The following is a 26646-nucleotide window of genomic DNA, read 5'->3' on the forward strand; positions in this document are numbered from 1 at the left end:
CTAATACGTATACGCAGTGTGGTATGTGACTGCTGCAACTGTTGTTGCCGTTCCTGTTGTCACATTAAGCTAGTGTTAGTGCGTATTTTGGCCAACAAAAAAAAACTAAAGGCACGCACGCGGGGAATCAGTTTGTAAATAACATGCCTGGCTGGATTTGTTGTCGCATTACACATACGCCATGTATGCGCTCCTCTATTTGCCAATGGACGGCAAACAACACGTTTCCAATGCACTCGCACTCGCATCTCACTACTAATATCACATGAAGGTTACTGCTAATGTACGTAATCAGCTTTATGCTTGCAATTTTCACCTCGCTGACACACCGAGAGAGAAGGAGAGATAGAGTCAGCATAAGCCAGCAAACTGCGCCAACATGCCACAAATGTAATACCAAAATTTCACTGCGTGTGTGGTCAAAATTGAGGTCACATAATGTCAAATTGTGCAGATGAACTTCGATTCATGTTAATACCTCTAGCGAGCCATTTAAGTCTGGCAAAAATGTGTAATTTAACATTTGAAGGATTTGCATTTGCTATGCTCTAGAAAATCTCTATACCGTAAAGTACTTCAGCTTGATATATTGTTACGAATATTTACTAATATATTTGAGGATGACCATTACTTAAATACATTACTTAATCTGCAATGTTGTTTGCTCTAAAGTATCAATTTGTTTCTCGCATTCATTTTGCAAGAATCAATTAAAAGCAACTTTTGTTACTCGTGTTTGATTAAAATACAAACATACAAATTGTTTTCTTCATTTACACTTTTCACTTGGACTTGGACCATTGAAAAGAAACTATAAATAATTGTTTCTGCTGCAGAAGTGTTTTTTATATTAAGAGAAATGGAAGCCATCTGACCTTGGGTATTGTCATTTAACTATTGGCGATAGATTGAAATGCAGCACTTGGTATTTCAGAGTTCTATTGTTGCTGTTGCTGCTGTCGTTGCCGATGTCGATGTCGATGCTGATGTCAACGTCGATGTCGATGTCGGTGCTGCAATGTTGCATGTAATTGGCTGTCGACAAGGCATTGACATTGTTGCAGCCACATGGAATGTCAATCGTCATGTTGCATGCACTTTCTGCCGCATGATTGGCAGCAGCATCTATCATCACGGTGAAATCCGATACGATCCAACCTGGGTCAAAACGTTTTGTGTGTATTTCTAAATACATATATATACTTGTGTGTGTGTGTGTGTGCACGTCAAGCAGCAGTTTCGAGTTGCATGCCGGACTGACACAAATCCAGCTTGTAAACGGAGCGTAAATACGAGAGATGATGACTTGTAAGCAACTTGTGAGCATGCAACGCAACGCTGACTGACTCTTGCCACTGTCATGTAATCCATAATCATGTATATTCACAATGTGCAACTCGACAGTCTAACAAGCCACTTTCCCCCTCTCCCTCTTGGCCATGTCTTGATTCTGGCACAAAGCAATGCTTATTACCATATTTGATATTTCCGTTTCCGTTTGCCTCATTATGCTGTGCCCCGCTTTTGCTCAAGCTGTGAGTGCGCTGTAAGTGTGTGTGTGTGTGTGTGTTTGTGGAAAACTTACGAAGCAACAGAAAGTCAAATAAATACAACGGCAGGATTATTTGAATGCTCGTTCTCACATTCCCACACTTATGCTTGGCTCTCTAATATTGAAAATTTGTTGCACGCAGCGCGAACGCTAAGCGAAACTTAAATGAAATCAAATAAAATTATTGCCCCAGCAGGCAGCCCAGAGGCAATTCAGTACAGACCAAGGCTCAGACCAAGCGGCTCAGCCAGACGTCGTGTCCTTTTTCTCGCTCTCTCTGGGCACACAGCGGGCGGTTAATGTGATTTGTGCTTTCTATATATATATACATTTGCGTTTTGCCTTTTTTGGCCCATTTTGTGGGCTGAGTTTCTGGCCATCTTCCAGTTACTGTTTTTTCTGTTCCGGCAGCTGCTAATGCCCATTTCAGTGCTGGCATCCAAAGTGCCAAATAATTTTTAATATTATTAAGTTAATGTTTGCTGCCGGTTAGCCGCCGCTCTGTTTTGTCCCCCCCGAATTGTCCCTTTTGTCCAGCCAGCATTCATCATGGTATAACGCAGCGTAATACATAAATTAAATCAATTAGCAACTTTTCTGTGCTGCCTTGTTTCGCCGCATCAACTTCCTCGATGAGTCCGACTTGGCAGTTGTTCCAGGCAGTTTGCCTGCTTGCCGCCAGTTAGCTGCCACGACGTAAACAAATTAATTTTTCGGTCTGTTCCACAACTAATGGCATACTGATAGCAGCACATTATTAACACGACCCAACAAACGCCTCTCGTCCGTCGTTGTTATGCAGTGGCCACAGTGGCCAACTTTTTGGCTGCAATTTCGACTTAGTGTTGCCCTTTTAGAAAGTTAGTCAGTGATAATGCGAGGTTGATCACCGTAGGAAATGGACACGAAGAGTAGCAAAAAATAATGAATTGTGATTAAAGAGAACAATGAAAAACGACTCTTTAATATTTGAGATAATATTTCTCATTCTATAAAATAAAAATAAACTTTTTAGTTAAGTGAACCTTTCGCACTGATGTCGCAATTCATTTCACTTGTTCCTTTTTTTCGTTTCAACTTTTTTTTTTAGCTTTTGTTCATTTCTTCTTCTTATCTTTCTCTCTCTTTGATTATTATTTAGAAAACGATATCGTATTTTTAATGTGGTGTTTAAAATAAAATAAAATTATAGTTAACTTTATATTATGTAAATTTATTTTGTACCTTATGTAATTTTTTAAATAGTATAATTAAACAAATAGAATTTGAAATAAAAAACTGATCGAAAATGAACGCTGACCGAAATTGAACGAAATAATAAATAAGGAACGATGTATTTCTTTTTATTATATCTATGTATTATAGTGCACTTGTTAGTCGGTTTTTTACTTCCTTTACTTACTCGTGCTTTTATATTATTTTCCACAGCAACTTGCAGTAATAAATGAGCTTTGTTTTTGGCTCTGCCTCCAGCTCTGTGGCTGCTGCAGTTTGATGCCTCCCGCCTCATGGGGCAAGTGAACTAGGGAAGCTGCAACATTTCGACATTAATTTTGTTGCATCCGTCCATTAGATGGCGGAAAATTAATGTTGCAACTAATTGCAGGCAGTTTGCCAGGCTTCCGTTTTTGAACAAGACAAAAGCGGCGAGTGGAAAGCGGCTTCGCTCTGGGCCATAAATATGCTCTATATATGCTATGCTTGTATATACACATAAGAGCATTTGAGTTTCTAATGTGCGAAATTTATCGAGCGTGCAAAGTCATTGAACATCAATTGGCGTCTATCTATCGTATGTGTGCGTGTGTGTGTGTGGGTTTTGTGTGTGTGTGTATTTGGAAGTTTTTATAATTGATTGCTTTCATTAAATACTCTGCCTGCCACCCACCTGTAGAGAATACGAACTGAGACTGCGACTTTGACAGTCGCTGGGCGGCAGCAGGTGGCGAAGTTAATGAAATTTTCAATGCTTGACAAGTAAAGTGCCCGTAACATGTTATAATTACGCAAGCCATTAGCCAAGTTTAGGGCAAGAGCTTTGCTTTCAATTTCATTTTAGTCACAATGTTGCAATGGCTGACGATTCTCTTGGCACTTGAATTTGTATTCGCTTTGCAAGAAATAGAAGATCCGCGACAACAGGATATATCTTGGTGGCAGAGCAATTTCTATCAGTCTCACTGTGCGTACAACAAATCGTTTAGTTTTAATCAATACTTAAATGCCGATTTTTTTTGCAGGGCAGCAACGTAAACATTTCACAAAACCGACGAACAAGAAACTGAGGATTATGGAAGACGGACGTAAGGTGTTTCCTTGCTACTGCTACAAACCGAAACCACAAAAGGAAGGTTACTCCACTCCAAAATATGAGAAGTATATGACAGAGACCAAGGATCTATTTTTCTTAAATAAATAATATATACTCCTAGTGTGGAAAAAATGTACGTCACGTTAATGATATATTTTTTTACTTTTTGTTTGTCTTTGTTGATTTTCAATTATAGATATCAATAAATAATATGTTTTGCGTAATAATGTGTAACTGGAATATCGCTTTCCGTTGGAAGACCAAATTTAAAAGATGAAAAATTATATCAATGAGATTTGGAAAAAATAAGATAAAATAAGTTTTTAGAAAATGAAAAATTCACAATAACTTTAATTATTTATAAAATTAGCATGCATTGACGAAATTTGAAAAAATTATATATTTCAGGTTATACCACTCATAAAAAGGTTTTGTATGTTGTAAACTTGTATGTCGCATACTAATTGTATTTTTAGTAGATGAAAAAATCAATCAATTGATTTAATGAGTGCGATTTAATCGTTTACTTTAACTAATTGAAGAAACATCATTATGGAAAATAATAACTTGCATATTTATAGACAGAGTACAACCACAAAGACACGCAAATAATGTGTTGACTATTTATATCTTCTTATCACTTTGTGGCTAATTTAGTTGTTCGTTCTAACGGTAATGAGTTTATTAAAAGCCACTGATTAAAAAACAGCTTGTTGGCAGTAGTTTTGCAGTTGATGCCTGTCTACTTTTGCTGTTTTCTGTCTGTATGCTGCTTGTTGCTTGGATGCCAAGCAATAATTACAAATTATGCATGAAACGAAGTGGAAATGCGGACAGCAGCAACGTCGACTGGCTAATTGCGCAGAGCAATGTGGTGGCAGAGAACTGGAGAGCTCGACAGAGAGAGAGAGAACTAAGTGCCACATGCCCCAAACCTTCTGTGTCTTTGGCTTTGGCTTCAGCAATTGCCGCCGCCCACGTTTGGTCGTAAACATGGAATGGCTTTCAGCTGTCATTATGCAACATTGAGGCACTCAGTTTGATGTTGTAACTAACTGCTTGTATTTGTTGCCATCGTCATTGCTGTTTTGTTGTTGTTTTTGCATTTGTGTTATGCCCTCGTTAATGCTAAAATCTGCTTTCTTAGATTTGGGTTCACAAATATTTGTAATAAATTTTGCTTAACACTCACAGTTGATTTGGCAAATTTAATGAAATGCCGCATCCCCCTTTTTGTGCTGTCGACTACATTAATTAAATATGGCCAAAACTGCACGCTTCCCAAATCTCCAAAAGTGGCCCCAACAAAATCAAGGCGATGCCGAAGCCAAGTGTTTTACGAAATTTATTGATTTGGTCAACCGTCTTGGGGGAAGATCAATGAAATTTTCATTAAACTGTGTAACTTATTTCGCGTTGCACGCGCTGAGTCAGTTTTGAAGGCAGAAGTCCACGAGTCCCGAGTCCATTCAGAGTTTTTCGCACAGTGTGGCAAACTTTTCGCCTCAACATTCAATCGGAAAAGTTTTCGAAAAGGCGAACTATGTCTGACAAAATAAAAGAAATGAGGCGAACGAGAAAAATTAAAAATTTCACTAAAAGGCCCCAAAACAGCGGGAGAGACGAGTGAACTGAAAGAGGTTTTCTTTTTTTTTTCTGGTAGGGAAGGGGGAAAGGCGTCATAAAGTTTCATAAGAATGGTCCGTATCCATGTTAACGTATTCCGTTTGTCGGTGTGCGTGAGAAAAATTTGCTAACAGCTTTTAACTTAAAGAAGAAAAAGTTGCTTCTGATGCTGTGCTGATGGTGTGATGTTGCACGTGCAGCCTTGTGGCACTCATTTCACTGCGTAAAGCAACGCTATTCAATTACTGACACTGTTTACAGCACACTGTTCTTGCTTAGTTGGGGCATGTGGCGTGGTCATGGTGAGACAAAAGCCAAAGCATTGCCACACCCAAAAAAAAGTTGCTTACATTTCATTTTTAGTCATTCGAAGGATGCGACTGTCGCTGACAGCTGAACGCCGCTCCACGGCATCAACAACAACACAAAAAGCAACTATAAACACAACAACAACGAAAAAATGCAGAAACAATAAAAAATAAGTACAACAAGTTATCAAGCTTGAAGCGAAATTGCACGACTAGCAAATAGTCTGTAGAAAAAATAGTTAAGAATGAATGCCTTTTGAATTGTTATTCTATTTTTTTTTCTTTCTATAAAATGCGTTTTACTAAATTTGTCTATATTCCGGGTTTTCTGTTGCTATAAATCTGTCAATGGGAGGAAACTTCTTTTTTTGTAGAAACTTTTTTTTACATTGCGAGAAATACTGTAAAATGTTAGTGCTTTAATAGTGTCTACTGTTACTTAACTTTAGCCTTTCGGGAGGAAAGATTCTCGTAGGCAACATTGTTGTTACAATTTAATGTTAAACACATGTAGATTTTTGATATACTCTTTAGTTTAGTCAACTGCTCTATTGTTTACATTTTGGGATTGTTAAATTGTAGTAAGTATTATTTATTAACAATAATTTTTTAAATTGCCGAAGTGGAAATCAGTCTCCGCAGGAAAGGAAACCATGTATTTTCGATTCATAAAATGTTGCCTACTTTCAAGATAAACTGAATATTTTTAATAGAAAGAATAGTGATTATTGATAAGCGCTATACAAATGGAAAAAAGAGAAAACTAGCAAAAAATAGTAGCAGCAAACGAAACAATATTTAGAGAATAATTTTGGCTCACTAACTTGTTCAAGCTGTATCAAAGTATGATGTAAAGTAAACGGAAGTAAAAAATTGTTTAAAATGAAACTCATTTCCGCATCAACACATTTCAAATTTCTGGCACAATCGGTCAAGAAATGTAAGCGCTTGCCTTGAGCCAAGTGTGGCATGCCCCTTGTTGTACATTTGAAATGTGTGCGAGGTATTGAAACGACAGAATAAAGCTGCACGCTGGCACTTTACAGGCCATTGCAGTTTCTCTGGGCGCTTTTTGTGCAAATTATTTATAGAACGGCTTGCTGTCTGTTTGCTCCTTGGGTTGGGCTCTCTTGCAACGCCCACAACGCCCCCAACGCCCACACCCACTGTCGTATTGCCTTTTCCCTAGTGATTTCCCTGGCGACTTTTGTATGGCAATTGTTTTTGACTTTGTGTGGTGCTTCGTTCGACTTACTTGAAGTGATAGCTGCCATTCTCGTAGCCAAAGAAAGGCACCGTATACGTTAGCATCCATATATTTCCGCCACCGCAGTCGTAATACGGTTTCGACCATCTGCCATCCTCGTACTTAACTGCCAGTGTGTCGACTTCGATGCGCTCCTCGGTGCGGTTTGAGTACAAATGGAAAGCTACAATGGGAAAACAGAGAGAATATATCTTTGAATATGGTTGCTTTCTATTGTGTCAGCTGCAAATGCAATTGGTCGATAAATCAATATGAATTCAAAAGGCGATCAGTGACAACTTTTGGCCTTCCGACCTTCAGGTTTCATTGTCTTTCGGTCTTAGAATAAGCTAATGACTTTTTAAGTGCACTTCTGGGTACGGCCAAAGTCAAAATGGATGTGATAGCAGCTTCCGCTAATGACTACAACTTGCTTACGGTTTGATAATGAAACCAACGACTGCAGCTTGCAAAAAATTGCAAGAAAATTTAAATTGACTTTATCAATTCCAATTTAAAACTCAAGTTTAGCTGATGTTTTGTTCTTGGCTATTGTAAAAGTTTGTCATAGATATTTGAATAAAACACGGAATAGAGTGCGGTATTTCCGTTAAATTATACTAAATGCATACCGAAAAATACCTAAATATGAAATACAAAAGTATTTCTTAATATACTTATGGGATTCCAGGAATCATAATTACTGAAGTTATTCTTGTAAGTACTAAAAATTGCGGCTCTGGCTTTAAATTTTCGCTCGCTATTCTATTCTTATCGATTGTTGGGAGCAAAAGTGGGCGAAGCCTAAATTAGAAAATTATTTCTTGAATAACTTTCAAGTTTATTTTAAAAGGAATCATAGAGAATGTATTTAAAGCCCATTCTGAACTTAAATTTACCAAGAACAATTCACTTAAGGAAAATACATAGTATATACTGCAGCCATTAAATTCAAAAGTATCTGAGGAATACAAATCTGTAAATCTGTGTGTAAATAGCATAGAGAAATGTACAACTGAGATTAATATGCATTGTCTAAGGTAATTACCAAGTAATAATTTATCTTCAAAACCATGCATCCGACGTTTGTTAGATTACAGTTTGATTTCGGTTTCAGTTTCAGAAAATTGATCGAATATTCGCAATTAAATGGATATGAGCTGCTCTTCCCCTCAATGTTGATAATGATTTATTAATGTGCAAATGAATCAATATTTATATAATGTACAGATTTGCTTATTTACTGCCCGTCATATCATAAGGTGCAGCCCATTAAACCTGAGCAAACTAAACTACTCGAGGCAGTTAGGCAAATGATTATTGCTCTAGTAAAACACCAAATGTTTAATTAATGCAATCAGCTGGAGGCGTTTTGCATGTTATTGATAGAACCTCGTGACTTTCCAACTAATATTTACAATTGAAGCATTCGTGTTAAATATTTGAATGGTCTGTCGACGGTCGCTTACACTTCAAAAATTAATTCCTGCCACAACACCTGCAACACCTGCATTGCCAAAAACTTTTTGACCCTAATAACAGTTGTAACGTGCCGCGTGAATACAAACAGCTGCATGTGCATGTAGCAAACTGAAATCACGACTATAAAAGCGAAACGCAGCCATTGTTGGGTCAACAATTCGCCATGGATTCGATGTTCAAGCTGATCAAACCGGCTCCTCTTACGGAGCAAGTGCGTTCCCGCGAGGGCAACATCTATATGTATCGGGCGATGACGTTAATTGGTTGGATTCCTCCAAAGCAAGGGGTCTGGCGCTATGTTTACCTCTTCTGGACATGTGTGCCATTTGCCTTTGGCGTATTTTACTTGCCCGTGGGCTTCATCATCAGCTACGTGAAAGAGTTTAAGAACTTTACACCGGGCGAGTTTCTCACCTCGCTGCAAGTGGCAATTAATGTGTATGGCGCCTCTGTGAAGTCAACCATCACATACATTTTTCTCTGGCGTCTGCGAAAAACTGAGAATCTGCTGGACAGACTCGATGAGCGGTTGCACAACGATAGCGATCGGCAGAAAATACATGAGATGGTGGCACGGTGCAACTACGCTTTTCTCATCTACAGTTTCATCTACTGCGGCTATGCGGGCTCAACATTTCTCTCGTATGTACTCAGTGGTCGTCCGCCTTGGTCTGTCTACAATCCATTTGTCGACTGGCATGATGGTCTCGGTAGTTTGTGGATACAGTCGATCTTTGAGTATATTACTATGTCCTTTGCCGTGCTGCAGGATCAACTTTCGGACACGTATCCCTTGATGTTCATGATCATCTTTCGCGCGCACTTCGATGTGCTCAAAGATCATGTACGAAATCTGCGCATGGATCCCACGAGATCAGAGAAGGACAACTATCAGGATCTAGTGAATTGCATCATGGATCATAAATTGATATTGAGGTAATGTTTGAGTTGTTGGCTGTTGCTTGGGTTAATATTTATACTTTGTAAATGAGGCATCTCGGACTTCATAAAAACTTACATATTTTTGATTTGTCTGTCTGCGTTTTTGTGTCTGACTGCCTGTCTGCTTGTCCGTCTGACCATCTAGATCTCAAAGTCTATAAGAGGTAAAGATATGCGAAAAATCTAACCTTAAAGCTAGAGTCATGATTTCTAGTATACACAATATTAACTACAGCCAATGTATAAAAAAATTGCAGAAGTTATTTAAGACATCGTTTGATATTACAAACTTAGACGCCTTATTTGCTTTTTAATTGAGAATCTGGTATATTTTATATTTAATGGTATATTTTGAATGAAATAGTATACCGATATACCAATCATTTTTAATTGACAATCTGGTATATTTTGTCTTCTATGGTACATTCCGAATGTAATAGTATATTAATATACCAATAATTTTTAATTGATAATCTGGTATACTTTTTGATCTATGGTATATTTTGAATAATATAATATATCGATATCCCAAATATAGCTTTCGGTATATTTTAGGTTTTTCCCCGTATATTAATTTGGTGCTGTAGCTTTCTTAATTATTTCCTTTCTTTGCCAGATGCTGCAACTTAATACGTCCCATAATATCACGCACTATATTTGTGCAATTTTTGCTGATTGGTTCCGTGCTGGGATTGACGCTAATCAACGTGTTTTTCTTCTCGAACTTTTGGCGTGGTCTTGCCTCCTTTATGTTCGTTATTACGATCTTGATGCAGACATTTCCCTTTTGCTACACCTGCAATTTGCTAATTGACGACTGCGACGACTTGGCTAACACAATTTTCCAATCGAACTGGGCCGATGCGGAACCGGGCTATAAATCGACGTTGGTTCACTTTATGCACCATGTGCAGCAGCCGATTATATTCATTGCTGGTGGCATATTTCCCATCTCAATGAACAGCAATATCAGCGTAAGTATGCGACTTATTGAGTACTCTGACTTCATTTAACTCACACTCACACATTTCGCAGGTGGCCAAGTTTGCATTCAGCATCATCACCATAGTGCGGCAAATGAATCTAGCCGAACAATTTCAGTGAAATGCAAAAATTGTGTAGCGTCCCATTTTAGTGGCTTATCCGCTTTTATATTAACGTGAATTTCCATCTTTATTTATTGTGGCCCAAATGTGCTCGGCGCGTGCCAAGTGCCCGTCTGCAATTGCCTTTGTTTTATAGAGCCAGAGACCCAGTAAAAAATCTACCCCACACACACACACACACACACTCGACATTGTTTGTGGCTGGCATTTGCATAGAATTTGTATATGTTATAGTTTATCTCATAAGATTTAGCTGATTTAGTTGTGCCTCGCAATTGCGAGTCCCCAAAATGGTAATGGAAATGAAAAGCCGCAAGCGGACGGAATTCGACATTCTCCTCTGCCTCTCTCGAGAATTTGCGCAAATTGTGTTAACAGACGGAAATTACAATAGCAAGAAGAACAACAGCCAAGCAGAAATAATCAGAACGCATAAAAAGAGCAGACTCTAAAGACGCCTGAAGCATTGACACAAGACGCGGCATGAGGCATGCGCCATGAGGCACAACAGATCCGTAACGAATCCGAAGGAAACGCAGGAAGTACGTACATACACATATTACTGTTTACATATTGTATGTGATTTTTATTTAAATTTTATGTTAAACACGTGACGGGGTAGACACAAAAAAATATCATACACAAACACACGATAGGAGAGTGTTCTATATGTACGAGTACGAGTATGTTGAAGCTGAATGGCATCAACTGAGGCAGCCACAATGACGGCGGCAAGGATAACAATGGACAAGTCGCTGTGTTTGAACTAAAAACAAATATTATGACATATTTTTGCGGTTTACTTACCACACTCGCACATGTGCAAACACACAGTCGCCCACACACACACGCACACACACACATTTATTGCCATTGTCCTTCGGTTTGCTCACAACAATTGCTCTGTGCGCTGACAGCGATAGTGCAGCTAATTTGAGATTGCTTTTGAATTTATTGTCAAACAAGCTTTTCTTTAATAAAAATGATTGTGCAAATAAATTGAATTGACTTGCTAAAATCTATATGTGTGATAACAGACATCATAAAGTAGCTCAGAATATTTCGCTTAATTTAACCAGTTGAATTTATGCATTCCTCATTAAATCAGCATGACCAATATTTGCCATTTAAATTGAATACTCTAAAATTAATTGAAACGTACCGAAAATGTGTTAATTGTATTTTAATTGCTAATTTGTGTGCAGCGATTTGTATTTCGATACTTAATAAATATTTTTCCATTTTAGTGGAATTAAAATTCAATTCCAATTGATGCAGATTTTCGGTTTTTTCTTTTTGTATTTTGGCAATTATACACAAATGATTTGTTTCATTATTTTTCAGTCATATTTTTGGTAACAACATTAAATAAATTGCGGCCATAATTGTTCAATTTATTGCAGACTCGGCAAATTTAATGAAACTCATGAAAAAAAATGTATTATGCTGTTCAATTTTTATTTCTGTCCTCTATTTTTTTTGGCAAAAAGTCATGGACATTGGCTGGTATTAAAAAAACATTTGTAATTGAATCGAGTGCACCGCAAATGTATAATCAAATTAATTGCACGTGAATTGCTCGCCAATTAATTGCGGTTACAAAATTATACATGAATGTGTTCACAGTTGACGTGCGCAAAATGCTGAAAATTTAATACATTTTCCAGCAATTTCTGTAGTAGAAAGTTTCACCAGCCACTAAGGACGAAGTCGAAGGAAGGCGAAGGATGCAACTATGCAAATGCATATAAATTGAAAGTCAGCGACGCCATTGCAGATATCCCAGCAGCGATGGCGACGGCGACGGCGACCTTAAGACGCATTCTAACACGCTTCGTTCTAGAGATGGGCCAAACAAGAATTGGCTTTCTTAGTCACGAGCAACACGATTAAATCACTGTGTAATAAATGCAAAGGCAATTTTGATGAAATTAAGCAATATTTATCTAACATTCCATGATAAATTGATAGGAAACTCGCGCTTGCCATGTTTGTTCCTGCTGTTATTCATTTAGGTTTTATTAGCCTTCTGACATTTGTGGCTCAAACACGAGTTGTGCTGTCATGTAGCACGCAATCATCGCTAGCCTAAAACACTATATTTGCCACACACACACGTCGAGGACCGTAAATCATAGTTCATAGTTGCGGTTATTCCGTGAGGCATCTTTCAACTTAGTTTTATGCAAGTCGAGGTCGTTGTTTTCCACAGATAAATGACTCCTTGTCAAATGGTGGTCAGCCCCCCACACACACACACTGACATACATACAGACACATACACACACATGCAAAAGTTCAAGCGGCTATGTTCATTATTTGAGCTGCAAAAATAATATTTCGTCAGTTTGTTTTTTTTTTTTTTCATCTCCATCAATTTCAATATCTCACATACACACAAAAATCGTTCCCAATTTCTCCCTCTTCTAACAAACAAACGAGGCGAACGAGCAACGAACAAATGAATTTTTATCTGTGGCAAATAGTTGGCCGGCAAGAGAGGTCTTTGTTTGCCTCCCGAAACAGGCTGCAATTTGGTGCCGTTTGCCCCGCTTCCAAAAAAAAACGAACAAAACGGCATTAGTATGCATGAACTCGAACACTGTGTTCTACTATGTGTGTTTAGAAGCGGTGGGGAGTCCGGTTACGGAAGTTCTGGCATCCTTCGAGTCTGCGTGTTTGTTTTCGATTCCGTTTGTCATTTTGGAATTTGTATGTTTGTGCATCACATGCAATTTGCCGTGCAACCAGAGGCTACAAAAAAGTCAAAGCTTCTTTTTCACTCCGAACGTAATGGCGTTCATCAAATGTGGAATATACGACGATGCATGGAGAGCGTATATTAGTTTGGCCAGCAGTCGAACAAACAAGTCCATTTGCATGCTCGTGTGCTAAACACACGATGGTATACCACACCCCACACACACGTGGCGTATACGTAACCTTTAATTCTGCAAATTATGCATATCGTGCATTGTGGCAGTTGTCAAACAAATTGAAGGATTGGCTGACAGCGAATGTGAGTGAGAAAATCGGTAGTCAGTAAATGCATAATTAAATGATATTTCGTTGCCAGTTGCATTTAATGCGTTGATTGTTTCGGCATTGCCTGTTAATTCAAGCAATAAGCCCTGAAGCATATGCCGATTAAATATGCTGCGAATGTGAATCGTTTCTGCGTGTGTGTTTAATTGGCTTGAACGCATATGAATATAGAGTGCAGACCGGAAATTGAAAGCGGCTGCCCAGCAACTGTGACATATGCATAAATTAAACATTTCTTCCTTCCTTTCTCGCTCGGCAGGTGATTGCGCACGTTTGGAATCAGGACTAATTAGAAAGACGTTGCCAAGATTGCGAGCCGTTCATTTACATTTTAAGTGGCGTCGTTGTCTCGCATAAGTATTTAGAGTCCGTGTGCGCCGGCATTTTGCCTCTTATTTATTTGCTTAATTGTTGGGCTATGATAGAAATTTGCCCAACTTGGAGAGCAGGGCAATGATAAAGCAGCCGTAAAATATTTGCCATGAAATGGCGACGCAATTAGGCAGAAGCTTCTGCTTTTATGGCCGGTTCCTTGTGACAAAACTTCTTCCCCGCTGATGCTGTTTCGTGTCTGGACAGTGACTAATGAAGTCAGAGATTAAAGCACGCAGCAAATATAAATATTCAATGTCATACTCATACCCAAACCCCCATATTGTTATCGGCTCATAAATATAAGTCGAGGACAGACCTCAGCCAATTCGCAAGTTGAGCATAAATCAGGTTGGCACTTACATTTCAGGTACTGCTCGTTCCGTGCTATCACTTTCTCGGCATTTTTGCGCGCCAGAAAGAACCATTCGGATGTGTTGCCCAGGTAATGATACTCCATGGCCAGATCCTTGGCGAATATGGCGCCCAGATTGGGTGGTGGCAACCGATATGCGAATGGACAAAAGAGTCCCGGTTGCGATGGATGTTCATTCCAATCGAAACAATTCCCGGCGGCGAATATATCATCGTCGAACTCCACCATGGATAATACCGAAGCGTGCAGCAAATTGACATCCTCCTGCACCGAATGCGTTGTTGTCTTGAAGATTCTGCAAGCAGACAGAGAGAATAAATGAATGCATGAGAGAATGCAATTGAATTTACGAACTGAAATTGCATTAAAAATCCATGGCGAAACCCATATACTATAATAGACAGGCCAAAAGTGGCTTTGGGCTGGGTTGGTGTCAAGTGAAAGGCATACGAGACTTATTATTGTTTGCCCGGGTTTTTCCACTCATTTTGTGTTGGGCTGTCATTTATATTTTTATAACCGCTTGCCAACTGCCCCGCCCCTTCCTTGGCCACCCCCTGCTGGTGTCCCCATTACAGCGAGCGATTGCAACAACTCGGGACTGGGGCACAAACACAAGTGCACTTATAGGCGCAGCGCATTATGCTGCTTCAAGCTGTGCTCAAGTGTGCTTCTTGCTGCCTGTCGGCTATGGCTATTGTGCCGTCTCAGCTCTCCGGCTGTTGTATGTAGGTGTGCTATATATATACATGTGTACTATATTGTACAAGTGTGAGGAAATGAGAAAATTATGTTCAAGATATTGCCTTGAGTGGCGTCCGTTTCTCCTCTTCCTTTGCCTTTAGTCTCTCTCTCTGTTTGGTTGATGTCTCCTCTGTCCAGCATTAATTAAAGTGTCGCTTTAACATAATAGTTACTTTGGGCATTAACAAAAACCATTGAATGTCCCTGCATGAGTTTTGTGTGCTTGCTGTTTGCTTCATTTATTATTTCTACGGATAACTTTTGATTCCAGAGAAAGTCTCTGTGCGATGGTCAAGGTTGGCACAGTATATAAATGAAAATAGCTGCTGAAAGTGCATATAAATATGCAAAAAGCAATGAGAGTGCTGCACTTCATTTGCTCATATCACATTCTGATCTTGAACTTGTGAAATAAGGTAGAAAAAAATATTTTTGCCATATTAAATTTACGAATTGAGGTATTAAACTCAATGGTTTAATTTGTGATCCATTATGAAACAATTTGTAAATGTAGATTCCATTAAGAATGCCGAATATCTGACAAGCCTCATTATTCATTGTCTCACTGTGCCCCAAATTCATATCTCCAGAGATATTAATGCTCATCCATTTTCACCTAGTGCTTGCCAGTGCTGCATTGGTTTACTCATGGGACACATTGTTTTACATGAAGAGAGATGTCCTTGGTATTTCGTTTTTTTTTTTTTTTTTTTTTTTGTATTTGTTTGTCCACACATTAGGCGGCTGCTTGGTTGACTTTATTTTCCAATAGAGCGGATAAAGTCAACGCCACACACACAGCGAGCGGAGTTAAGTGTGCATTTGACAAGTTCGCTCGCTCGGGGTGTGGCACATTAATTAGTTGATTTACTCGAGCTTCATTTGTAAATGTCAGCGGCATTTTGTCAGTCGACTTGGCCAGGCCCCAGTCTCGTCTCATGGCTCAAAAGTCGCTTGCAGACTTAAGAAAGCCAAACAGAGAAAAAAGATCGAAACTTGAGGCTGGGTAATGATGATGATGGTGTTGCTGACTTTGCAAGTAATCTTGCGACAGCTTCCACACTCACATGTGATTTACGGCCAGACAATTCGCTTGGGCAATTACTAATATGATAAGTATATAATGGATGTCCTCTCAAGTGCGAATGGGACAAAAGTAAATACATAAGTAGTCAAAAATGCTGAGCATTGTGGTCTGTGTGTGGTTTGGCTGTAGACTCTTTAATTAGCTATCCTCAGCTAAGTGAACACTATTTCTTGCACTTTATATCTCTCTCTTTCTCACTCTCTGGCAAACTGTAGTCGGTTCCCCAGCCAGACCACTTGAACTCTTAGTTTGCAAATTCTCAAAATGCGGCAATTCCGTAGAACTGCAACTGTGCACTTACGCACAGCATTCACCAGAGCTCCACCCCGTTGCATCCTCTTGTGTGACGCCTCAGCAAAGTGTGTTAAAGACACTTTTCCTCACTTAAGTGCTGAAAAGGGTAAAAACAAGCAGAAAGCTCCTCCAGGTGCGTCAACCATTCAGGTAGTTAGACGGAGACAACAAGCAGACAGACAGAGAAAGCAAGAGAGAGGGACAAAGACTGAAGACAGGTGAACAGCAGGAGCTGAAGTTGTTGGTGCACTCATGAGTAAGTAACTCTGTAAGTAGAGTCGAGTGCAACCGTTCTGTTGTTGCCCCACTGTGCGTGTGTATCATGCGAAAAAGAGTAAACAACAACAACTAAAAGAACAGCTGGCATTGGGGGATGCCACAAATGAAATACCCTTGCTAATTGCAACGGCGACAGCAGCGACAGGCACAGGTTTCCCGCTAGAAAAGACCATAGCATACTTATTGGGGCAGCTTATGAGTATTTACTTAAGCTGTTACTTTTTATTAAAGATGTGTATGAGGTTTGACCTGAATAAGTTTTCCCTAAAATGTAATGTTGTTGTGGAACTTTATTGCTGTACTGGTTTAACTACTTAATAATAAAAATAATAAAAAAAAAATTGAATTAAAATGTTATAAAATTAGCTAAACTTTGCTTCCACAAATAAACATAGCATAACTATTATGCAAACTTTTGAGGATATATATAAATATATATGGTAAACATTTTCTCAATTTTATTCCTTGTTTGTGTTTTTACTTGATTAAAGTCTTTGATTTATCGACTTCACTACTTCGACAACTTTATCCAATCTTTTCTCTCTAATTTTGAATTTAAGATTTAAATTCTTTTCATGTCGACAGATAATAAAGCAACTACTTATTAAATACTTTTATTTTGGTAGAATAAAAGTATTATTTAATTTACTTTTTAATAATTTCTATTTCAATACAATTTTTGCCGTTTATATATTGTTTATTTATTTTACAAGGAAGTGTATACCCAAGCGAGCGTCTGTATGGTATTGCACTTCAGTGAAAAGAAATATGGAAACACTAGCACACACATTAAGAGTATTGATGTTGCGGAGTGAGAATTTTTAATGACCAGATTATGTGTTCTTATAACGGTGTGCGTGAGTGTAAGTGTAAGAGTATGTATATGTATGTGTGTGTGTGGTGATAATTACATAAAGTTGCCTCATCTTTTGTTGTTTGTTGTGTACACTTGAAGCCGCTGACATTTAATTAAAAATCGTTGACCAAGGCCGAGAAGAGATGCTACCTAATAACAACGCTTGTCTGTCATGCCTCAAGACTTTCTTCCCCATTGTCCCAATTGCCACACACTCCTAGGCGTGTATGTTTGTGGCTGTGTGAGTTGTGTGAATCTCCATGACAGTCACAGCGGCGCCTAAGCCGCTGTGAGCCGCGGGCCAGGCTGCTTATTTGTTTTGCATATGGTGTCCGCCTTTCCCCTGCAGCAGTAACAGCAGCAGCGACAGCAGCATGTGAAATACATATTACAAACTTGTGAAAGTCGGGGATAAGTAGGGGCAAGAAACAAATAACAAAGTGAGCCAGGCGAGAGCGAAAAGAGTGAGGTGGAGCAAAGAAACAGCCAAAGCATCATCAGTGAGCTGGCTTTTAAGCCGCTTTTTATTTGACTTGTGAAGGCTGACACACAGCTGACACACAGAAGATCTGACGGAAACTGAGAGCTGAACTGGTCCCCGAGTATTAGCGAGTATAATTTACAAATGCCAATTTGCCTTAAAGCCGATGACAAGGCCGTCGCCGTCGAGTTGAGCTGCCGCAGTAAAGATTGATTTTTAGGGAACAACAAATAACAAATATCATTAAAGGAATTCCAAAAATAAAAAAGAAAACTAAATATACTTTGGCATTTTGTGCGTCAGAATCAATTAATTATGCACGAAAATCGAGTTAAAAGCGAAATTGGCAAATTAAATTCTCATTGCGGCACCTAAGAAAAAGGTCTACAAACAAAAAAGGGAAAAACAACAACAACAACAAGAATAACAACATCAAATCAAATCGACGAATCGACGGGGACTGCAGGCCATTTTCAGCATGCAAATATCATACACAAACTTTCTTCAACTTTCACAAGGCCACACAACTTGTCCTTCGGCATTATTCAAGCACCTTACTTTGTGACTGTTGTGTATGTGTGTGTGTGAGTGTTTTGTGTGTTGCTGTCGACGTCTTAATTGAATGCGAAAATGTTCCACTTTAATTATTCAAAACACAACGTTGCAACGCATGTTCAACACCCTGCAAATCATCACTGAAGGGGTTCTACACCTGCCGGCAGGGAGAGAAGGCAGAGAAGAAGATAGCGTAACTGAATGTCTATCGTCGTCGACCTTTTTGGTTGAAACACAGCGCCTTTTGTCCCCAAAGTTGCTTGGCTTTTGTTGGTGTGGCCAGCTTGGGCTTTCTTTTGGCGCAGGCCAGGCAAATGTTTATTTTGCCGCTCGCTTTTTAATGGCCCATAAGCAGCAAGGACTTTGTCAATTTTAATTAGGCCATAATTAAATGATCAAACACAAAATGCCAGCCATGTGCCGATAAAATGCCGTATCTGATTGAAATGTGATTCAATGCTAATTGCTTTTTCCTCATTTTAAATTAGAGATCGGCTTGATGAGATGGATATGGAAATCGTGCCAGGCGGCTAATGGAAACTTCAAATAGCCATAAAACGTATTCAAAGAGATTAATGAATTCAGTTAATTCATTTCATCATTAAAATCGACATTTAATGCAGATTTGCACTTCATTATAAAAAGGTCGTATGGATCAACAAATGGCGATAGAGCACGATTAGGGATAAATTTAATGCTTCATACTTCATTTAAGGTCAAAGAAAACAAATTAAAAACAAACAATTAAAGTAATTGATTTATAAAAAAGACATTTTTTATAACCGCTAATCATAGGGTAGAACGGTAACAGACAGAAGGAGGCATCTCTGACCCTATAAAGTATATATATTCCGAGACGATATATCCATATCCATTTGTCTGTCTGTCCGTCCGTCTGAACACCTTTAACTCACAGGTTATAAAAGGCAGAGATATAAGATTAAGTTTGTTGAAAATGTATGCCACGCCCACAATAAAAAAAAAAATTTGGTCCTGAAATTTTGATATCAAATAAAAATCGTAAAAGTTGCTTTGACCTCTATGGTATATTTAGAATGTAGTACTATAAATAACATAGTTTTTGGTATATTGTATTGTAGTATTTTGGTATTTTGGTATATTTTTAGAATAATACCGTCATGTTTTTCTTTTAATCACAGTCGAGCAAACTGGACTTTCTTTTTTGTTTATATGAATATCTCGAATATTGCATTACCTTGGTCTATTTCCGTTAAATAAAGTACAAAGTCAGCTTAAGCCTCCTACAGCTCTCAACGCTTTTAAGCGCAACATGCGAACCGTGACCTTTTCCTTAATATGCGTTCCCCCATGGATACCCTTTATTAGCTGTGCAATATGTGCCCAATTAGCCGAGGGGTATGAGGAGTTAAATTAATTAAAAATTGTTTGCCCCGTTCAATTGGCCCAAGGCAGCAAAAGGATATGGAGGTGGTTACCACACGCTTGTGGCTCATGCCAAATGGCTAAATGAATCAGAGGCGGAAGCGAGAAGCTGTAGAGCAGGAGTCGGCAGTTGCTGTTGACATGTTTATGCAGCCCATAAACACGCACACATACTCGAACACACACTCCCACTTCCATTCGCACACGCCCATTTTGTGTTGCTTTTGTGTATTTCTTTTGTGTGTTGGCTTTTAGAAAAATGTTTTTTTTGATTTAGTCCGTTAATTGCTTTCAAGTTGCTAACTTCTTTGCTCGCGCCTGATGATTATTATTGCTGCGGCGGAACAACGCAAAAACTTGGCCGGCGCTTTTTTGGCAAAAAGTTTCTTTTGATTTTCTTTCCTCCCCCTAACCCCTAACCAGTAGAGCACACCAGACTAAAGCAGCAAACACGCAGCCCGGTCATAATGAGCCGACTGTGGCAACGACGCTCTCTCCCTGCGGGGCAAGCGAAAGTTACGGGGCAAACTTTGCTGCCACAATGCGGCGCATGTCTATGATTTTTCGACTTGTTTTTGGCCTCTCACTCGACGGCGGATTAACTGCAGAATGACAGGCTGGCAGGGGTTTTTATGGCGTAAAAATAGACTGGCCACCATGGCGTATGCGCTACATCTAGAGCTTGGCTTAAATGTTACGCATACGCCAAGTGGTCGACAAGTTTGTTAAGCTGTTAAGTTATGGCAACATGTGTTGCACCATTGAGACAGCTTGCAGGCAAAGAAAAGATGGAATAGTTGAATAGAGAGCGAGGCAGAGACAGAGAGAGTGAGAGAGAGAAAGAGCTGGGTGTTTGGGTTATACGCTTGATGTTGATGCATGCAACAAAAGCCATAACATTTACACTTGCAATTGTATCCGAAAAGTCAAAGTCAGATGCGCTTACAAAAGCCAACCGAACGGAAAAAGGCCGCGGCACAGTTGAGTGGCTAGAGCTTAGTGGTTGCAGTCGCCACTGTAACCGCAGCGCCACGCTGCTGCATGTTGCACGTTCCCTTCAGTTGCACTTGTGTACTACTGTGTAAGTATTGTTGCACACCAATGTGAAGCGGTGGGGCGGTGGCGGGGGATTGGCGAGCCACGCAGCCAGTTGAAATTCACATTAGGAATGTTTTGTGCGAAATGAAAACAATTTCCATTTTGTTGCTGCCACTGTTGCTGCTGCTGCTGCAATTGCTACTGTTGCGGCTCTGTGAAAAGAGCACCGCAACAACGCAGTCAGTTAAGCTGAGCAGCCAAGGGAGCCGCCGGAACGAAACGGATGCGGATGCCCTTGGTTTGGTGTGGCAACAGACAAACGGGAGCGAAGGCGGAGGCGGGGAGCGTTATTAGCACCACCCGCTGAGCTGTGAACTGAGCTGGGCGCTGAGCCAAATCAAGCGGCACAAAAAGCCAAAGCAAACGCGGATGTTAGCCATGTGCCCTCTCTGATGAGTATCTGCGCTATGTATATATCTAGTTGTATATCTCGAGCTGTGTGTCTCTATCTGTGATTCTGTGTGTGTCTGTTCGAGTCAATCTCTCCCTCTTTGTCTCTGTCCTGTCCGCACTTGCATATTTATTTGTTTGCTCTGGCAAACTTTGAAGGATGTTGACAATGACATGGGCACAATTGCGCTAAAAGCGGTGGCGAAAGCGAAGGGGTGTCGAAGGGGAAACGAAAGCTGATGTTGGCATCCGTTTTGACCTTGTTGTTGTCATCATGTCTGCGTCGCCAGCTCTTCAACTCGCGCCAAAGTCGCGTTTTATTGCCACAGGCAATCGCACATCGTTGCTGTTGTTTGCGATGTTGTTGCATGCGCATCGCTTATGCAGATTTCGATTTGTGTGGCAAATAAATTCGCGAGAAGCGAAACGCTCTGCAATATATGAGCTTTTTGAGGCAAGGCAAGGCAAGAACTCTTGCAAAGACAAATTGAAAACGATTGTACAACAGGCGATTTGTGTGCATCATCCTCTATCTCTGTCTTTCGCTCTGGTGGCGAACTTTAAGTGAAACCGAACGCAGAGATGAGGAAATGTTCTGATAGATGCCACCAAAAAAACATAAAAGGCACCTTCAACTTTGACGTTCCGACAAAAGAGCAACACAAGAAGAACAGCAAAAGCAACAGTAGCTGAGCAAAATGGTGTGGCAAACAACAAGCAACCGGAAACTCAATTTCAGTTAAGTCGTACAGCCAAAGGAATGAAATGGAAAGATTGTTGTTGGGGCTGTTTTTTTTTTTTTTTTTTTTAAGAGAGGAAAGGCAACACTTTAGCTCAAGCTCGACGACAACACATTTAAGTACTTAAAAGTTTGCTCAACTCTTTTCTGCGCGTTTTCAACGCTTTGTTTTTGGGCTTCAAGGTGTGTGTAAGTGTGTATGTGTACGTGTTTAGCTGGTTTTTGTTGGCCAAGTTGGCTGACGGCGAACACTTTTGCGGCGCTCACGGAAAACTAGAAGAAAAGTGGCCAAGGCAAGAAAACAATTGAAGCTCGTAATTTCGACTTGAATTGATATTGTTTTTCCTGCTAGCGTCCCTCTCTCTTTCCCTCTTCTGTCCTCTTCTCGGTGTTTTTTGCCACCTTTCTTTCTACTTTGTTGTCTGCACTTCGTCTTCCCTTTGCTGTTGTTTGCTGGGTTTTGTTTTGCTTTGTTAACTGTTCTTGTTTTTGTTTGCGTAACAAATAAACGGAAATGCTTAGACACAAAAACTGAACGCCCAACAACAATGGCGAGCAACAACAACAATAACAATGTATCACAAAACAATAACTTCAATTAGTTTGTCGGTACGTGTATTCAACTAAACTCACACCATCGAGGGCACCGTGGTGCCCAAAGGGCAAACGCTGGTGTTCTATTTAATTAATATCTATAAAATATTATTTCATTATGCATTTGCAACTACAGTTGACCTGAGCTCATAAATAACATTAAATTTGACATTTATTTGGGGAATTGTATTAGACAAAAACAAGAGGGAAACATGTCTGTTGGAAATTACACAATGTTAGATACATTTAAATCGACATCAAACAAAACATGTTTAAATATAATGACATTTTAATGCTGTATACACTAATTTGTAATTATATTATTTACATACTTTATTTGATATAAATAAAATTAAATTTGACATTTATTTGGAGAATTTGCCAAAAATAAAAAGGGAAACCATGAATTTAATGGTGACATTCAACTGTAAAATTAAAATTGTAAGCAAAAAATAACTTCTCTATTTGAAATTACACAAAGTTGTTTAAATACAAACATTATTTTGTTTAAAATAAATATAATAGCATTTTAAATGCAAATCAAAATTATTTGTAAGCATTAAAGGAAACGAAAAGCACTAAGAAGAAAACATTTCTATAAGAAATGATGATTTTTAAATTTCAAATAAATTCTTTAAGAAATTGAACATTTACTTGTGGAATTGAAATTGCTAAATAATAAAAAGGAAACATTTCAATTGGAAATCAAAGATGATGATTTAATTTACAATAATATTTAAATTTATCCTAAAACAAAACATTTAAAAAAAATAACAAAACTTAATATGCAATAAATTTTAGTTGGTAATCAGAATTATTTATTTGTGTGCATTAAAGGAAATGAGAAAAGTTTGTGTGTGAGCGGAAAACATAAACACGATTTAAATCAAATTGAGTTACTTTGCAAAAACCCCGGTATTTTAGCCCACTGTGCAGCGCCTCCTCCAAACGGTGTCTGGCTCCGTAATGACTGTTGTCTACGCCGGATGCTTTGCAGCCGTCGGCTTTCTCTACACGTATACTCCAATATCTCATATCTCCGGCAACATTTTTGCGGGGTGCGATTTCCCTAGTTTGCCCTTCGAAGAACAAAACTTTCGAGTGCCGCGTGGGCCGAGCCGGGCAGAGCAAGGCAGGAAGTCCTTGATTATGTTTGCACATGAAATAAATTGCGTTGGCGACCTATCGAGAACTGATTAAAATAACTGATGAATATCCACGCTCCGTATTATGAACAAGGGATTTCAAATTGACCCGTACCCTGAGTGAATAAATCAGTTGCCCAGCTGTCTGATCCTAGTACAGCTGCCGCATGACAGCCTTGGGCATTAATATACGTCAATAGAAATGCGCTCTAATATAGTACATAGTATCAGCAACAACTCCCGAGGGCAACATTTTACACACACAGACACACACACACACAACATCAACAACAAATACCGGCGTTGGGTATTCAGTTGTAATGAAAACAAACGTCTAACATATGACACTAAATGCAATAATGTTGATCCTGTTCTGAAAGCCAGCACACAATTTAATTTATTGACATTTGACGTTAGCAACAGCACTTTGCCATTTTATTGCTCTCCAGGCCAATCGATTCAGAGTTTTGTTCTGTTCTGTCGCTTTTGTCGTTCCTCTGTTCACGATCCACTTAATTTGTCATGTTGTCGGCGTGGTTAATTGTTTATTTGTGTTTTATTGACAGGCAGCAAATGTACATTAAATTTGTCAGCTTGTCTTTGCAGCACATTCTTTGTACTTTGACCGACGAAGCTATTAGGTTTTCATCGCCTCAAATGTTTCTTGTTGTTGAAAAGAAAACATTCCGATTAATTTTAAATTTACGTGGTCATTTACTGTTCTAACTTAGGACAATCCATTAGGATATTGAAGTCAATTCTATTTCGATAATTTCTTAGGGTATTTAAATATCGTTTACCTTAACGAAAGTTGTCATGTTTTCCGTTTTTCTTTCGGCATTTGCTGATGTTTGTATCCGACCGGCTTTTAATAAATTACTTTTACTTTGGCCGAACAAATGGCCATGATTTGAGCGTCCTCTAATCAATGCTATTGGACTCCAACAACGTTGATTCTCATCGTTAGAGCGAAAAAAGCTCTTGTCGCCACTAGAAAATTATGTAGCAACAATCAAGGCAAATCGAAGAAAAAACATGTCAATGCATGACTTTTCTTTAGCTCACATTTTTCTTCATCTCTCCATATATAGTATTTCCCTCTATTTTTTTTTAATATTGGCAGAAACGAAGCTAACCGAACCAAAGAGGAAGAAAAAAGTTGAAGCACTTTTTCACAGAGACATAAATTCAATGTCCAACAAACACACACATCGATATGATCACACACACATGCACACACACACACACTTACAATTAGAGCTATATGCAGGTGGCTACAGCAACAGTGCTCCAAAGTAATGGACAGTAGCCCACATATGCGTTCTGTCTGCGTCTGTATCGGTGGTGAAAATGTCTCTGTCTGTGTCTGAGTCTGTGTCTATGCACGGATAGCTGAAACTTTCGTGTTTATTGTGGCTGAATGCCCAAAAGAGAGACGAACAAATGTCACCTCAACATTGCCTGCTGGTTGATATTGGACTAGAGCAAGCAGTTGAGGTAGAGGTGGAGCATTAAGGGGGACGGAGGGTGGATGAAAATGGCATGTCCTTGAGATTGTCAAAGAGAGAGCCAGAGCCAGGGATACGCCTGAAATCGTTGGCGAAATGAACAAAAACTAAACGCACACACTGCGACAGCTGCAAATTCCTAGAAAAACCAGAAGAATTGCCATTGTTGCGGTTGTCAAAGTAAATCAAAGCTCTTGGCCCATGACGTGCGTTTGCGTTTGCTTTCATTTTGACCAACTTTTTGCCGTTTTTTTTTTTCGTTGGTTAGATGGCCAATGGCCATTCGCTCAGCTTTCAGCTTTTAGTTCTCAGTTGTCGGTGCTCGGTTTCTGTTACACAGTTCGGTTAAGTAATTGAACTTTTATCAAAATTGTAGTCCACTTTGTGCGCCGAGATAACTTGAGCACGAACAAATAACAAGGAATTATTCTGTCTGCACCAACTAACTAACTTAAATATATAAACAACTAATTACTTATCTTTGTGCTTCTGCTAAATTGTCCGCAAACTAACTTTTCTTCTCCTGTTTGTATATCACGCATACGCAATTAACTTTTTTCTCGCTTATTCTTTTTTTGCTTTGTATTTGCTTTGCCAATCTGCAAAATGCCAAATGTTGTGAAAACTAGCTTCCACTCCCAGGACTTGTTGCTCCTATTACGCAGCAAAAAGGATAATACAATTCTGCTTGTCAAAATTCAGCAAAATCAGCAGCAAAAATTGCCACTGTTGAAATGTATCGTTTTTAAATTCCATCTTTAATTGGATGAAACATTTGCTTTAATGTAAATATTTTGCATATAAAGTTGCAGCTGCTATTAAAACTTAATGCTATTTAAAAAAAATGTTTTGTATTTGCTAATAAATACAATTTTCTACGTAATTTGTAAGCACATTATTGAATAAAAGCATTTTTTTTTTAATTTTATAAATGTAAAATAAATAAAAAATCATTAGTTAAACATAGTTTTTTGTACAGCAACTTTAACGATTTGCAAAGCCGCCATCCAAAGAGTAGAATGTAACAGGCATCTCCGACCCTATAAATTGTATAATATATATTCTTGATCTGTATATTTGGTACAATTTGCATTCTATGGCATATT

At 38.9% G+C, this 26646-nt stretch overlaps 3 protein-coding genes across 8 annotated transcripts in view; 2 read left to right on the forward strand and 1 right to left on the reverse strand.

The window, feature by feature from the left end:
* LOC117568040 (uncharacterized) overlaps positions 1-26646 on the reverse strand; it is a 67168-nt gene that overhangs the window by 14402 nt on the left and 26120 nt on the right. For all 6 annotated transcript variants that reach the window (XM_052004246.1, XM_052004245.1, XM_034248384.2 and 3 more), the window contains exons 3-4: positions 14354-14661; positions 7053-7227 (exon numbers count right to left, since the gene is read on the reverse strand). In XM_052004246.1, coding sequence (XP_051860206.1) covers positions 7053-7227; positions 14354-14661 — 483 coding nt within the window. The remainder of the gene's footprint in view (positions 1-7052; positions 7228-14353; positions 14662-26646) is intronic.
* LOC127565499 (uncharacterized) lies at positions 3607-3987 on the forward strand. Its single transcript, XM_052004252.1, has 2 exons — positions 3607-3734; positions 3793-3987. The coding sequence occupies exons 1-2, from the start codon at positions 3617-3619 to the stop codon at positions 3969-3971; spliced, it is 297 nt and encodes a 98-aa protein (XP_051860212.1). The 5' UTR covers positions 3607-3616; the 3' UTR covers positions 3972-3987.
* On the forward strand, positions 8695-11488 carry LOC117568041 (odorant receptor 59b). Its single transcript, XM_034248388.2, has 3 exons — positions 8695-9461; positions 10084-10441; positions 10503-11488. Exons 1-3 carry the CDS (start codon positions 8698-8700, stop codon positions 10569-10571), a joined length of 1191 nt encoding a protein of 396 aa, XP_034104279.1. The 5' UTR covers positions 8695-8697; the 3' UTR covers positions 10572-11488.

Source organism: Drosophila albomicans, chromosome 3 (genome assembly GCF_009650485.2).
Source record: "Drosophila albomicans strain 15112-1751.03 chromosome 3, ASM965048v2, whole genome shotgun sequence".
Lineage (NCBI taxonomy): Eukaryota > Metazoa > Arthropoda > Insecta > Diptera > Drosophilidae > Drosophila > Drosophila albomicans.